This window comes from Pogoniulus pusillus, chromosome 2, assembly GCF_015220805.1.
Source record: "Pogoniulus pusillus isolate bPogPus1 chromosome 2, bPogPus1.pri, whole genome shotgun sequence".
Classification (NCBI taxonomy): Eukaryota; Metazoa; Chordata; class Aves; order Piciformes; family Lybiidae; genus Pogoniulus; species Pogoniulus pusillus.
Genome location: NC_087265.1, coordinates 9119580 through 9135383, shown reverse-complemented (window position 1 = coordinate 9135383; position 15804 = coordinate 9119580). Strand labels below are relative to the sequence as shown.

The 15804-nt window shown below is 36.7% G+C and overlaps 1 protein-coding gene across 1 annotated transcript in view; it reads right to left on the bottom strand.

Annotated features, from left to right (window-relative positions):
- Window positions 1-15804, bottom strand: part of ZRANB3 (zinc finger RANBP2-type containing 3) — a 59012-nt gene that overhangs the window by 30606 nt on the left and 12602 nt on the right. Inside the window, exons 4-5 of the mRNA XM_064154297.1 lie at window positions 4186-4204; window positions 1571-1749 (exon numbers count right to left, since the gene is read on the bottom strand). Of these exons, the coding sequence (XP_064010367.1) occupies window positions 1571-1749; window positions 4186-4204 (198 nt within the window). The remainder of the gene's footprint in view (window positions 1-1570; window positions 1750-4185; window positions 4205-15804) is intronic.

Genomic DNA, 15804 nt, shown 5'->3' with positions numbered 1-15804 from the left:
ATAACCTGCAAAACAAAAGGCTCATTGGGTCTTTATTTTACTCCCCATATTCTTTTAATAAACTTAAATTTTGACTGTCTGTAGCAATTATCCCTTGATTAGGCTTTTAAAATACAATTTCAGTGGGACTTCTCTGGTTACTAGAAGGAAGGTTCCACACTATCTCATATGGACATCTTGGCAGTCAAGTTGCTTTCTGATACTCCTCAGACAACAGGAAGATCAGTCTCTCTCACCCAGAAGTTTTAGAACAATATCCAGACAAAAAAATCAATCAGGTAATTTACAGCAAAGTAGACTAAAAAATACCCTGGTAATTCAGTGTAACAGGAGAGTCAGTCTAACAACACTCCTGACTTGTAGTGCCTCTTTGATGAATTAATGCTATGAAGTATAAAGATAGAAAACCCAGGTCATGACGACCTTTTTGGTTATTTAGAGAATACTTATTCTAACTTATAAATTTCCTCAGTGCACCAAATAGGATTTTAACAGTAATTACTTCCTTATTTTGTAGTGTATACCAAAAGTTTCAAAAAATATGTTCAGAACATTTTACAGAGTCTAATGGATACAAGCTAATCCATCAGAGTTGAGAAACAAGTGTGTATGTTCAATTTGAAACACACTGAAGTAATCTGGTTTCCAGCTGACAAACTCTTGCTGCCATGCAAAAGTCTTCTCAATTTCAAACCAGATGAGCAACTACTGTAGTATAATACAAAGATGGGATGAGTGCCTGATGCAACAGAGGGTCATACTGCCATCCAGAGAGTCCTCAACCAGCTGGAGAAACAGGCTGACACTTGGATGAAGTTCAACAAGAAGTTCAAAGTCTTGCATGCAGGGAGGAATAATGCCCTGCATTAATATATGCTTGAGGCCAACCAGCTGGAAAGCAGCTAAGTAGAAAAGGACCTGGGGGCGTCCTGGCGGACATTACATTGAACATAAGCCAACACTGTGCCTTTGCAGCAAAGGATGTGAATGATATCCTGGGCCTGCGTTAAACAAAGCATTGCCAGCAGGCTGAGTGAGATGACCCTTCTGCACTCAGCAGTTCTGAAGCCACACCTGGAGAGTTGTGTCCAGTTCTGGGCTCTTCACCGCAAGAGAGATATGGATGTACTGGAAGGAGTGCAATGAAAGGCCATGGAGATGACTAAGGGACTGGAGCATCTCCCCTATGAAGAAAGTCTACCTGAGACTGTTTAGCCTAGTGATGAGAAGGCTTGGGGAAAGTAACTTACTAACCTATACAAATACCTGAAGGGTGGGTGGAAAAAGGATGGAGCCAGGCTCCTTTCTGTCATGCCCAGTAACAGAACCGTAAGGAATGGACACAAATTGAAACACAGGAGGCTGCTGCTGAATCAGTAACCACCTTTTTTTTCACTGCAGGGGTAACTCAGCACTGAAACTGATTGCCTAAGGTGACTGTGGGGTCTCCATCCTTGGAGATATTAAAAAGCCACCTGGACACAGGTGGGCAACCAGCTTCTAGGTGACACAGCTTGAGCAGGGGATGTTGAATAAGCCTTTCTATAGAACAATAACAAACTTTACTCACCCAGTATCAGTTTTGTTCTGAATTATGCTAATATCATCTGGAGAGAGTTCTGGAATCCATTTCTCCATCTCATCAACCCAAGGGTATCTCAGAGATGAAGGCACTACAATTAAGAGAGGCCATTCATTTTTATAGTAATAGGAAACGGCAATTGCTTGAATGGTTTTACCTAGCCCCATCTGGAAAAAGGAAACAAAATTAAAGAAATTAATAGAAGTTCCTGCTCAGAAAGCACATTTCACAGAAAACAAAAATACTCTAAAACCCAGAAATCTACACAGGAAACAAAGCCACTGAGTTAGTTACATGGTATCTATTTCATTGTCAATTTGTTACCACAGATCATTTTTTGTGAAAGAAGAGATTTGTTACATGGCTTAATATATATATAGTTATCTCATTAAAGCTTAAAGAAGCATTTGCATTTATTTCAGAAGATTTTCTCTGCCTTAGTAGGGTAGACTACAAAGATAAAACTCTAAATTGTTAAACTATTAAAACCATTTAAAGAAGACCACACAAAGTAAATTAACATATAGGATGTCTTCTCAACACAAAAGCTGACAATTTTGTTCTAGGTTGCACAGGGAACTGCAGATGAAAATAATAACTTTATGAAGAACTCTGTTTAGACTCAGAACTTACTTCTGCCTTACTTACATCTGCCCTTTGAGGATGGCAGAGTACCAGAACAGCCTGCCCAGAGAGGTTGTGGAGTCTCTGCCTCTGGAGACATTTAAAACCTATCTGGTCATATTTCTGGGTGATTTACTCTAGGTCGTCCTGCTCTGGCAGGGGAGTTGGATTAAATGAACTTGAGTGGTCCCTTCCAATTTCACCTGTTCTGTGATTCTGTGATATCCTCAGTGTATTGAGTTTATTTGGATTGATGTAATGATATCACAAGATTTTGCAAGTACAGAGGGAAATACAATGAATATTTCAACTACTGCTAGAAAGAAAAATAAATTGGGGAACTACTGCAATACTAAGTTTTTATTAAAACATGTCTAGTTTTAATTAAAATTTTCCTGCAAGCCCAGCAATGCTTGTGCCAGCTGAAAACAAATTCAAGTAAAAAAATAAACCAAACACATACATTTTTAGTTTGTTGCACTGTTGTCTCCCTAACTCAGATTGTCTAGTCACTAACATATTGCTGATCTGGTGATGATCCAAGCAACTGAGTTGAAATGAGTAGGCAGGTCTCTTGGTGGTAGCACACCAAGAACTGAATCTAGATCCCATATAACTGATCACCAGACTAGGTCTTAATAATGTGAGAGAAAAGAAAAAAAATGTAGAAGATACAATGGTGTCTCAGTCATGGAAAGTGTGAAATTTAAGGAGAAAAAAAATGTTGTCTGTTCCCACTGAAAGAAAGGAGTGGCAAAGTATTTCAAGAATGTTTTCCAAAAAGATAGTGTTATTATTGTATTATAATTTTTATGCAATTATATATTCCAGGTGTATGCACAGTAATTAAATGATCATTTAATATCAATTAAATGATAGCCTCTTTTTGTATATAAATTCACAATACTGATGTTTCTTTAAACAATATTTTCTTCTTTTAAAAATGATATTTGTCAACAAGCGTAAGATTCACACCACTGCACACTTGTTCCAGTGCCAGACCTACTGTCATAAACCACATATATATCAAATATGTAAGATATATATGCATTTATAAATATACATATTTTTAAATTTATGTATTTTATAATATATCTTGCATTATGTTTTATTGCTAACATAACTACACACAGTTTATATTCTCATTCACAATGGAAATAAGAACCTTTGCTTCAATAAATAAACAGCTGCTGCTGATAGTTTGATTTTCCCAAAGCTTTCCTTTCACCCTCCCTTGAATACTTTTGTATTCTCCATAGCTTTCAGAAGTTTCACATTCTATGCCAGGATAGTTTATCTCTAGCTATAATGAGATTTTTATAGTATGAGTAGAAGCTTTAATCCCAGTAATCCATCTCTTTCTCCCCCTGACAGTGTTTCATGAAAAGCCAAATTAGAATTGGGAAACCATATCAATCCCCAAACAGGCCTTTTTTTCCAGTATGGTTTTATAACAACAACACACCAAGAACACTGTACTCTATTACAAAAATATTTTATCTCTAGAAAGAAATACTGGATTCCAATTTCTCTAATATGGAATAAAGTATGCATTTTCAAATGTATGGAAGTAATCAATTTCATTATTAGTACTTGATTAGTACATTTAAGAAAATGAATCTGTTCAAAATCTACCTCTTTGGGCCAGGAATGTCACCTAGTCCATTAAAACCAGCAAGCTATGCAACTATAAACTGTTTAAAAAAATATCCAGCAACACCACTGAGCTAGAATTGTTAAGGTTTAATGACACAGGACATCTAACCTCTCTAAATACAATTAAGAATAACCTTCTAATGTATCTCAAAGACTTCTAAGCTTGTCAAGTTCCATTTTTCCCCCCACTTAGATATTTTCAGAATATCTGCTGAGTATTAAAGTAATTAGGCTTCTTTCATTACCAACCTTTCTACCCACATCTCTCACAAAGTATGTTAATATAAGAAAAATGGTGTTATAGGAACAGGAACATCACTTACCTCATCAGCAATCATACACCTAAATAAGAAACAAGAGGGGAAAATACAGAAATTAGTAGTAAATACAAGAGATGTTCCAATACTTACATATAATTCACTACAACATATGGATTTACTGCATCAATGAAAGGAAGAACGGTAGATGTCATTCCTACACATACCAATTACAAAAGTAAATTTGGTATGAATTTTTAAGTAAGGACACTAATTATTCTAAAAAAAAAAAATATTCAGTTTGCTAGCATTACTGGGAAAACAAATTGCTGTTTTGGTCTAGTGCTCCATGAACTGTAATCTCCAGGGACATTTGCAACACAAGAAGTGCATCTTTAGCTATTGTGTCTTTCAAAAACAGCATTTTTTTTGCTGCTTCATGATTAAGGATTATTTATATAACTGATTATAAAAAGCTGCTTTCCAGAACTGTCACATTTGTTTTGAAACAGAAACAGCTATTCCCTCTCCCCTACCAATTGTACTAACTGATATATTTGGAAATTAACCCCATTTTGGCCCCATTTTTCAGTCAGTTATTTACTGCTGCAGAAAATGACAACTCCAAGTGTCTGGTCAAAACTAGTAAATCTTGTCCACCACATTTACATTTTCTAAACATTTAATGTTACCATTGATATGAAATCTTTATAGATATTTTAAGTTATTTCAGTTACTTATACACTCATAACTAAAGCAGAATTCGGAAACTTAAATGTTTCTGGCTAAGGAAAGCTTCTTTATCAAAATTTTGAGACTAGATGAAGACAATTATTTGATGGACATTTAGTTAAGCCATTCAATGAATAATGCTGTATCTTTCCAAATATATTCCCTTTGTAGCTTTACAAACTCAGCTCTCAGCTATTTCACAAACTTTTACCTCAGCTATTTTTGAAAATTTTCCAAGCTGGGAAAACATTCACAAAACCAAACAAAATCCCCACAAAACTAACCAACAACCCCATCCCATTAAAAAGCATAATCTAAAGAATTATAAGAGCTTGTTCTATCTCCAGTAATTAGCAGGTAAAAGACACATACTAAACTAATACACAAAAGTAAGTTCAGAGGAAGGCACGAGACAACCAAAAACTGTGATGGTACAAACAAAGTGAGGAGACGACCTACACTAGGACTTACAATTAGGTGATGATTAAATGCTCCCTTTTATAGCAGCCCTGAGTTGCTTGAAGATATGGATTTATTAAGTATCCTGAGACCAGACTGAAGGAAAATTTGAAGGCAAGGTCTGAAACCTGCCGAAAGTGTGAATTTCTGCATCTGCATCACTTCATAGCAACACCTGCGTGGGCTGCAGTTAAATAACTGACAATTAGAGTAATTCTCCAGCTACTAAGTAATCTGGGAAGTTTTTTGAGCATTGTAGAATTTTCCAAATTGTCATAAAAATCAAAGTGGGAGAACTGCTCCCACCAGTCAGTATCATTATGCCACACAAAGGGCATGGGCTTAGTCAAATCATTGATTGAGAAACAGAGCACTGAGTGCTGTTGGTTGAACTGACAGCAGTAGATTGACAGGTCTCTACAGTCCATCACTTGGCTTGAGGATTTAAAAAATATTTACTCATAGAACAAAGCACCAAGTCTCAGAAATGCTGAAATGTTTCATACTCTGAAAGCGAATATACTTCTCAGGCCACTCTGCTTGTTTTCCTCCTGACTCAAGTATTCCTCTGCCTCACACTTTCCACTTCTTAGCACCTGTAGCTGCCAGTGACAGATGCAAACTAGCTTTGGTTAATCGGCCTGAATGAATCCTTCTTCATAGTCTGTCCCCAGACACTGCATCTTCTAAGGAAACTGAAACTTCTATTCCTATGCCACAGAATTAGGTATGTATCCACTACAACATTTAACACAAATGCAACATTTCTTCCACAAAAAAATTGGAAAAGATCTTCTCTGTCTCCATGTCTACAATAAAATTTAATACACTGAGGTAAAATGTTCTGTATTTTTATACTGAAAATCTTTTAAATGCATAGCTTTTAGTGGTAGGTACTTTGAAGTCAGTGTGGCTACCCAGAACCACAACAGAAGTCTTCTTTTCTGCACAAAACTTCATGCTAATGATTAATGCTTGTACCAGCACCGTGAATTTATAAAGCTGACATTATGTCCAATAATATCCATCTTGACATGTGACCAAAAGGGACATTTCTGTGGTCCAAATGGAAATCTCAGCAGAAAATGTACACTGGCCCTTTTCAAATGTGACATGTGAGATAAATATTTGATATGCTGACAAATACAGCATATTGCTGTTTGCTCACTCAATCTGCCAGCAGAAATTTCAACATCCACCAATTTCTTCTTTCTTTCCACTAATTTAAAACAAGAATGCAAACTACATCTTACATATGAGTAATAAATGAAAGACTTGCAATAGATTTGTAACTACAGTCTCCAAAATGTTAGGGATAGAGTGATGAAAACAAAGGAAGAAAATGTAACAAACACTCCCCCCACCCCCCCCAAAAGCTTGCACAGATTTACAAAGGAGAAAAAGACAGGCAATTACTTTTATTGGCGACTCGTAATTGCAGGGCCTTAATGCCTGTGATTTCCAGCTGGGCAAAGACATTTATTTGTAGACAACCAATACATAATTCTAATTTCAAAATAATGCCAGTTTTTGCTCACTTCAAAGACTGACTTTTTTTTTTTTCCTCTCCATTTAACACTCATTGTTAATTGCTTGAAGTGAAGTTTTCAAAACAAGTCTTTCTTTCTGCACTCTTTCAGAGGCCAACTGCTTTTAGCACATTAATCATGGTGGGGTTTTTTTTAATACAGTTCGAAGCCGGAAATCATTTGGAATGCACAACCACCCAGTGTGGTAAGGTTTTTTAATCTCCTTACACAAATTCTGCAAATGAGGAAGCCTATAGCAATTAACAACAGAGCAGAGGCATCTCAAGAACAAACCAAAGACCTTCTTCAACTATATAGTATGTTTAATGTAAGGACATCTGAGCAAATGCACAAATATAGCAATAACCAAGAGTATATTGCAGCCAAGTAGCATCTGGTAGTAAGGAAATGTGGTAAAGAGGACAGGAATACAAATGTGCCAACTTGTGCTGACAAATACAGAATTTCTCAGTGTATCAACTTATATTTTAGTAGAATTGTATAAATAATGAAGTGTTAATTACGCCAGTTGAGACACACAGAAATCAAAGTGAGAATACTAAGATCCTATTGCACTGCTCTTCAGCATATGTGAACGATTTGGATTCTCATTTTTTTCAGGATAACAAGCTAAAATGAAGAAATTCAGAGTGATTTACAAATTGCTCTGACAAAGAGAAGCTGAATAGCAATCAAAATGAAATGTCTTTAAAACATGTCAATGACAGGCACAGATGTTTTTTACATAAAACAAGATTTTATTTCATTTTTTTAGGGTGAACTGTAACCATTAAACTTTGATGATGTATCTGCTGAAGAATAAGAAGTGGTTCTGTTTCCTTTCTGCACTCATTTCCAGACTGTGCTCATAAAATCTTCGCTGTTATAGAGTATCTTCTGTCTTTATATTTATTACTTTCCATTTAACATGTTTGAAGTGAAACTTACGTAGCAGTTACAAAGTATGGCTTTTGAATATTTATAAAAACTCATGATTTTGTAGTTGGAAACATGAAATAACTGTCAACATTTTATCCATAATATAACCACTCTTTAACCAACATAACCATTTGGGTGGCAAATGGCTGGAGAGCAGCCCTGATGAAAAAGACCTGGGGGTCTAGGTTGATGAAAAGCTCAACATGAGCTGGCAGTGTGCCCGTGCAGCCCAGACAGCAACTGTGTGCTGGGCTGCATCAAGAGAAGCGTGGCGAGCAGGGTAAGGGAGGTGATTCTCCCCCTTTACTCTGCTCTTGTCAGACCCCACCTGGAGTACTGTGTACAGTCCTGGAACCTCCAACACAAGAAGGACATGGAACTGTTAGAGTGAGTCCAGAGAAGGGCTGTGAAGATGATCAGAGGGCTGCAGCATCTCTGCTATGAGGACAGGCTCAGGCTACAAGAGTTGGGGGTCTTCAGCCTGGAGAAGAGAAGGCTTCAAGAAGACCTTATAGTGGCCTCTCCAGTATCTGAAGGGGACCTACAGAAAGGCTGTGGAGTGACTATTGACAAGGTCTTGTAAAGACAGGATGAGGGGTAATGGGTTTAAACTTGAAGAGGGGAGATTTAAACTAGATCCTAGGAAGTTCTTTACAGTGAGGGTGGTGAAACACTGGAACAGACTGCCCAGGGAGGTCGTGGCTGCTCCCTCCCTGGAGGTGCTCAAGGCCAGGTTGGATGAGGCCTGGAGCAACCTGTTCTAGTGGGAGGTGTCCCTGCCTATGGCGGGGGGTTGGAACTGGATGATCCTTGAGGTCCCTTCCAACCTAAGCCATTCTACGATTCCATGATTGAGAAACAGTCCTAGTAAAACCATCAACACAGTTTTATCTTCCTTGTTTCTGCAATACCAGTGCAAATACCAGTGCAAATAGTGATTTCATGGAAATATCTATATGCTTAAAAGTTGAGTATCTACAGTGATATTTTGCCACTGGTTAAGTATTCATTCTTTTATCCCACCCAATGATGAAACAGTTTTGTCCTAAGTAGTCTGGATTTTCTTCCTGTTCTTGCAACGCATCCATTTTGCAGTCATTTTGACATTTCATTAGACATTGCAAACTGATGTGAATCAGGTGTAAAAAACTGGTTTTACAGTATTTGCATGTGTTCAGTCCTCTGTTATGATACCATTAGCATGGTGAATCACTGCCATGATCGACTTTTCGTACTCAAAGTCCTGAAGTGTTACAGTTATAGAAGTGCTGACTTATGTCAATTAATTAACATCATTGACAATTAGACTTGATAGAAGTTGTGACATGACACACACAATGAGTTTGTGTAGAATTTAATAAAACAAATATAAGTGGAAATTGAGGCTATGAAAATTATGCAATGACTTCAGAAATTGTAGAGCATTCATTCTCAGCAGCTTTCACAGTTTTAGAGAAAGAACCTTAAGATGCCTGCTTAATGTAGTTAAAAAAATATGATTAGTCCAATCTTTTTCCATTAGATTCTAGAGCAATGAAGAATAGCTTGTATTACTGAGTGGGTAATCATCAAGTGTTTGCAGTTTATAATCACAACAATTAGATTTGAAACGTAAAGAAATTCCTCAATATTATAGTCTTGACCACACAGAACTTACAAGACATCTAATAGTTGCATTCAGCTCTTAAGAATCAGTGCTTTACATAACCTTAAAGATATGCCACCTCTACTTAAAACAAACCTCAGTATGTTCCATATTATTGCAGTCAGACAAGATGCCAACATGAACATAAAGGTTCTGTGCTGTCAAAGCAGAAGAAACAGATCTTCAGCTACACTGAAGGGACAAATACGTATTTTTGTTTCATGTATTTTGACTGCAAGAAGACAGACTTCTTGTTCTCTGAAGTTCAATTAGTCATTTCCTCTCAACTGGTAGTTACCCAATCTGAGCTTCATCATTCATATCCCATCTGTTCATATGACACCTTAATAATAGCTCTATCCAAGAATATAAATCAGAGCTATGATACGCAGTTTCATATCCTGTTAAAAGCTCAGCCCACATGGCCAAAAGTTTCAGAAAAGCAGGGAGGAAAAGAAACACTTTAGATGTTTCAGTCACACTTACTCTCAGCAGCAAAGCCCGGCTGTGCAAAAAGCACCCCGGTCAATGGCAAATTCTTTCAGATTCTTTCCCATTTAATTTTATACATTTCCCTTCACAGTGAATGCTGTGGCTAGCCCTTGAATCTCTGTCCATTTACCAAAGAAATCTGCTATTTTTTCCTAACAGAAAGTATCAGAATCTCATTGAGATGTATTGCACATGCAGCTACAACCTTTATACTGTTCACAACCCTTGTGCAGTTGTAGGGTTAGCAATGGGCTTTGGGCACAGTAGTGCTTTCAAAAATAGCAGGGAACCACATAGTCTGGGGTCTCCAATAGGATTTAGTAATCCTTTGATTTCAAGAGCTATTACCTTAAAATTAAAACTACATTTTCTATTAAAATGCAAAGACACATAAAAAAAGCAGGAAACTTTGTGTGAGAACGTATCCTGGTAAGAGAATTGTGTGAGAATGCAGCCTGGCATGCAGAGAAGAAAGCAAGAAGTCTACTGTGTTGGTTAAACTCAGGTGTAAAACTGTATTGTTGATCCACTCACCAAAGAGAACAAATGCAAGCATATGAGGTTATAGACAAAATCCATCACTGTGTTTGAAGTTTTCTTCTAGAACTAAAGAATCACATAATTTAAAGGATCACACAAGGCAGGATGAGTCAGAACCCCAGAGCCAGACATTCACAAGTTAGCATGCTCAATCAGAAGTATCTTGTAAAGATACCAAACACCAAGCTAAGGAGCACTTAGAGACTCTTACTACAGCAAACCTTGGAAAGAAACCGTAAGTTAGCAAAAAAATAGGTGAAGGAATTAAGAAAGAAACTCAAGCCCCAGTCCTGTGGAAGAATAGAAAGCATATTTTTTTCAAACCTTGAAGAGCAGAGAAAGAGCTCCTGATTGTGTTGATGTCAAGAAGATTAAAACCAGCTTCACAAAGCAGAAGGAGAAGCAGATCTTTAAATTTTTATGCAGATGAGTTATTTGCAGAAGCAGAGGAAAACTGAGGCTAAGCTCATGTGGCATATGTCATACAGCCACACACAAATAGTCTGCATCAGAAAAAGGTTCATACTAAAAGTTTCACAAAATGAATTTCAGAGGAGGACAAAACGTTTAAATTTAAATAATTTCTATTTCTGTGTGTCTGGGTTAAATTCAGGTCACCCCTTTCAAAATATTAGAATATTTACCAAGCAAATGATAAAGCTAGAAGTCTCTCCTGTTAATGATCATTAGTGCCACTTCAGAAAGGTATCTTTGCAAACATAAAGAACTTAGCTCTTGCAAGAACACTGATTAACAACAGACTGGAATATTTCTAAGAACTATATAACTGAGAGTCCTGCTAAGCCCAGCGGTCAGTGTTAGAAGCTTCTTGTACACAAATATTTTGCAATAATATCCCCTCTAAACTAGACACCTCTGCTTACTTACATGGGAGGTTAAAAGCTGAGGAGGCAACACAGTACACCTGTTGCTTGCTTATGGGGATAAGTTAACTTCTTGACTAGTTTTCAGCAGGGTTTTTTTCCAAGAAAATATGGTTAGAACCCCAGGTAACTTTTTCAGAACAAACTCCACTTTAAAATGCATTTTCCAAGATAAATAGTCAAAGCAGTGGCACTTCATTTCTTAAAACACTGAAAATTTTTGTTACTACTCAAACAAATTAAAGCTGTTTTTGTTAATGCAGTCTTTGGAACATGTTGTACAGAGGAAGCTTGCATTTTTCTTTCACTAGTGTGGGTGTCCTGATATTCTTGGGATTCTCACCTACTCATGTGAGTCAGTTTTATATAACACTACAACATATAATTTACCTCCTACTCACAAGCCAACACTTCAGCACTAGCATCTCAACCAAGGGTTATTTAAGGAATCTGAACTTAGTACATTTTTACATAAAACTGCGCAAGCAAGCAACCATTGCATTTGTGTGTCAGTAATCACAGCACACAGTCCTAAAACCAGAACAAAGAGAGCTGGCTTCTTTGCAAACATGATCAAGGTTGTTTCACCAAAAATAGAGCTCCAGAAGATTTAAGCCAGACTACACTCTTGCTCTTGAACTACACCAGGTATTCAAAAAAACCCAACCTTCAAGCTAATGTAAGATGCACTTGATTGCCACATCTGCAAGTGGTAATAATGATTCTCTAAAGGAGCATAGAGGAGAATGGCTGTGGTCTTATGCTTTTTCTCGGGCTCTTCAACATGTAATTACATGTTGAAAACCAACAACTCAAGTGCTTTCTTACAAATTGAAAGTTAAGAGAGCAAATTTTCCAACATATTCAAGTATTTTAGATTTGACTATGATGTGTGGAATAACAGAAATCAAAGCAGTCAAGCTGAAGGTTAAGCTTGGACACTTCAGTAGGTTTTCTAGAATGTTTTAACAGAATTGTTAACTGATAAAAATTCTAGCCAAGAAAACACCTGACAGTGATAGTGAAAACCCTTCACCTATTCAGTCACTCAGAGACAGCCAGCCTCAGAGACAAACTGGTTCACCAGCTGATTCAGTGCAAGAAAAATTGACTGCAGTTAATTGGACACAGTTGGAATAGCATTAGCTAATTTCAACTACTGACAATCTAGGCTATAAACCTTAATCTTGCTATTAGTTGGCATGATTGAAATGCCTGTGATCAATAGTAGCTCCTTCTCAGTATGTAGTCTAATGACTTTCAATGTAACTTAGCTACTTACTACTTTTCCAGTAAACCCTTCTTCCCCAGAAGATCCTCCCCTAGCTGTGATCTGCAATGCAAGAGCTGCAAGAACTACTCTCTTCATGTCTCTCTCCTTTGAAGTTAGCTGAATCAGGTAATAGGGAGAAGAATTACCCAGAAGAATGTCTCAGCCCCAGTCCCTCCATTGTCAATAGTTCCCGAATTCAATGTCTTTTCCTTCCAGCACTTCAAGCTCCCAAAATCTGTGTTTAGTTTTCTCCTACATTTGGTTCCTTCTCCATACCAATAGCTCAGAACACTTTTGTACCTTCCAAATGCTTCAAAAACAACCATCCATTCAACTGCTGACAATATATCCCACTTCTTTTCTGACAAGTATCTTTGAACTAGGCAATTCTCTTTATCTTTCCTAAGTTGATTTATCTCCCCATTCAACACAATACAAAGACAACCTAAAGCACCTAGATTTAAATTGCCTACCTAGCTACCTTTGTGGTAGTTTTCCACCCACATTATTCCTCTCCTTCAAATTTCCATTAAGTGCGTCAGAATTTGACTCATCTTTTTTTAAAACCTTACTTTTTCTCACTTAAAGTGGCTTGTTTTACATACTCAGAATGGATCTCTTTGATTATGCCCCCTCCCTGATGCTTACAAACACACTGATTTTTCTTTGTGGATTCTCCTAGCTCAAATTTTCACTGCATACAGCTAACATTAAACTAATTTCCCTTCTCTCCATCACTGTCAACAACCTATTACTTGTAGTCTTTTATCTTGCTTGGGCCTCTTCCATTTTAAGAAACTGTACCCTACATTTCTAAAAATTGGTATTTTCCTCTTTATTTCTGCTGATAAAAGTCCACATTTAAGCCCAGGTAGCATCTCAGATTACTACCACTGCTTTCTTCTGTTCTTAAATAGCTCTTTTTTTTTTAACCCCACACAGTTTGCCTCCTGAATGACATTCAACACTCACTTCTGACAATGCATTTTCTGTTATATTTGAATTGCTTCCCAGTTCCTCTAGCATCACTTCCAAACAAGCTTCCCTGGCCACGAATGCTCTGCAGAATTTGGCTCAGGCTCTCATTCATACTTCCTGCATCTGAACCTCATTCTGTGAGCTAGCATCTTTATTTAATCCTATCTTTCTCTCTCTCCCTCCTTTGGCATTTCTCAGATGTACTCTGAAACATTACAAACCAATGTCTTTAAAAAAAGAAATAAACCTTTCTTTAAAAACATAGTACTCACAAAACTAATCCATATTTAATTGCTGAAATGTATTAAATTAACTGCTTAATCCTCTACAATTCAATAATAGCCATTCTATGCTTTTCCCCCAGGATTACTTTTACTTTTGCTTTTTAAGACTGGAAATGACTGTTCATGTATTACAATGCAGAGTTTAAGGGCTCAGACTTATCTCAAAATTATAATAATTTCATATATATAAAATGAATTGCTAAATATGTTGGAACGATAGCAGATTTTTTTCTTCCTCTAGCAAGAGTCTGATGCCTTGTTTCTAACACCTAACCACAATCTAGTGGTTACAATTATTTTTATTACCACTTCCCTCTACAAATAATAGAGACACTTGCTGATGGCACTTCATTCTGCAAGCCATCAAACACAAATTAAAATTGAAATGAAACGATTATTGAAATACTCCTAGATATGACTAAAAAACAACAAATGTGAAAAGAATTTAATTTCCTTACATACAAATTTAATTAATTTGGCATCTATGAAAGTCAGTCTGACAAAACCAGAGAGAATAAGACATCTTATTAATTTCATCTTGTCTGGTTTTGAGTTTATCTTCTTCATGTTAAACTCTGAACTCTCAGTCTTAAGATGAAATTGGTCTCTACTTTAATAACAAGAATTTAAATTAAGTCCAGTCTCACAGCATTGATACTACAAAATCTGGAGTTATTAAAGCATATTCTGTTTGGTATCTAGATCAGTACAGCATCTTTACCCTGCAGCATAGAAGAATGATTGATAGCCATTGTTATGGGTTTACAAGGCTCACTAAGACTTCCAGCAATTTACTGAGAATGATAGGAATGAAACTTAGTTATAAAGATTATTCTTAGAAAAGTTGTCCATAAACACAGCTAATTATCAGTACAACTACTCAGTATATAATCTTACAAGATTATCAGTATAAATACTGATAATTATCAAATAACTATAGATTTATAAAATACGACCTCTCCATGTCAACCATTTCTGTTATATTTTTCTTCCTTTAGAAACTGATGGTTAATGTTTCACTGCATAAAGGAAGTCATATGCTACTTGCTTAATTTAAGCTAAGGCATCAAGTAAACTAACAGACTGTAGCTTTGTGAGGACTGAGATGAAAACAGTAGTCATATTCAACTGAAAATAACAATGGTACATCTCCCAGAAGAGAAACATTGAGAAATTATGGTGAGGACAATCCAACAGTAGCCTGCAAAATATTTGGTAAGTGTTCCTCCAAACCATGCAGCTGATTCTGAGAAATTGAATTAGTTTAGACAATGGGTAAAAAGCAACTGGTCTTGCATTAAATCACAACATGGACCTGCAGCAACCTGTGACATAAAAACAACATAACCAGAATCAAATGCAGTAAAATAACAAAAGTACGAGCGAACGGGAAAAACAGTTAAAGTGTAAGAGAAAAAGGCTCTGCTGTTCTAGTGCATATGAGAAGATGCACAGAAGCAAACATAGACAGAATATATTTGCTCTTGTATCAGCTTCCTAGACACAGAAATGTTAACACCCTTAGACACTCAGCTCAAATGGAAATGATACCTTTCATACTACTCAATGGCAAATATAGAAGAATTCACCTGATTTCAACTATCCATTTCACAGTGTTAACAAAGAAAGCTTAACCTCCTCCTCAAAGTCTAAAATATTCTATTAAAAGACATATTTCACACCCCTGCATCCCTGCCCAAAACACTGGACGTGCAGACTATAGGGTGATTTCTTTCACGTTCAAGCAGATTGAATGAGATACTGGAATTCTACACATTTGTATGTATTTCCTGCCCAAGACCTGTCGTTTCTGTGGTTCAACTACTAAAACTTCAGCAGGCTATATATATTCTATCTTTGCAATGAAGAACTGATGCCAGATAGAATCTTTTCGCTGTGTTCATAAGCATTGATGAATTTTTGGTTTGAG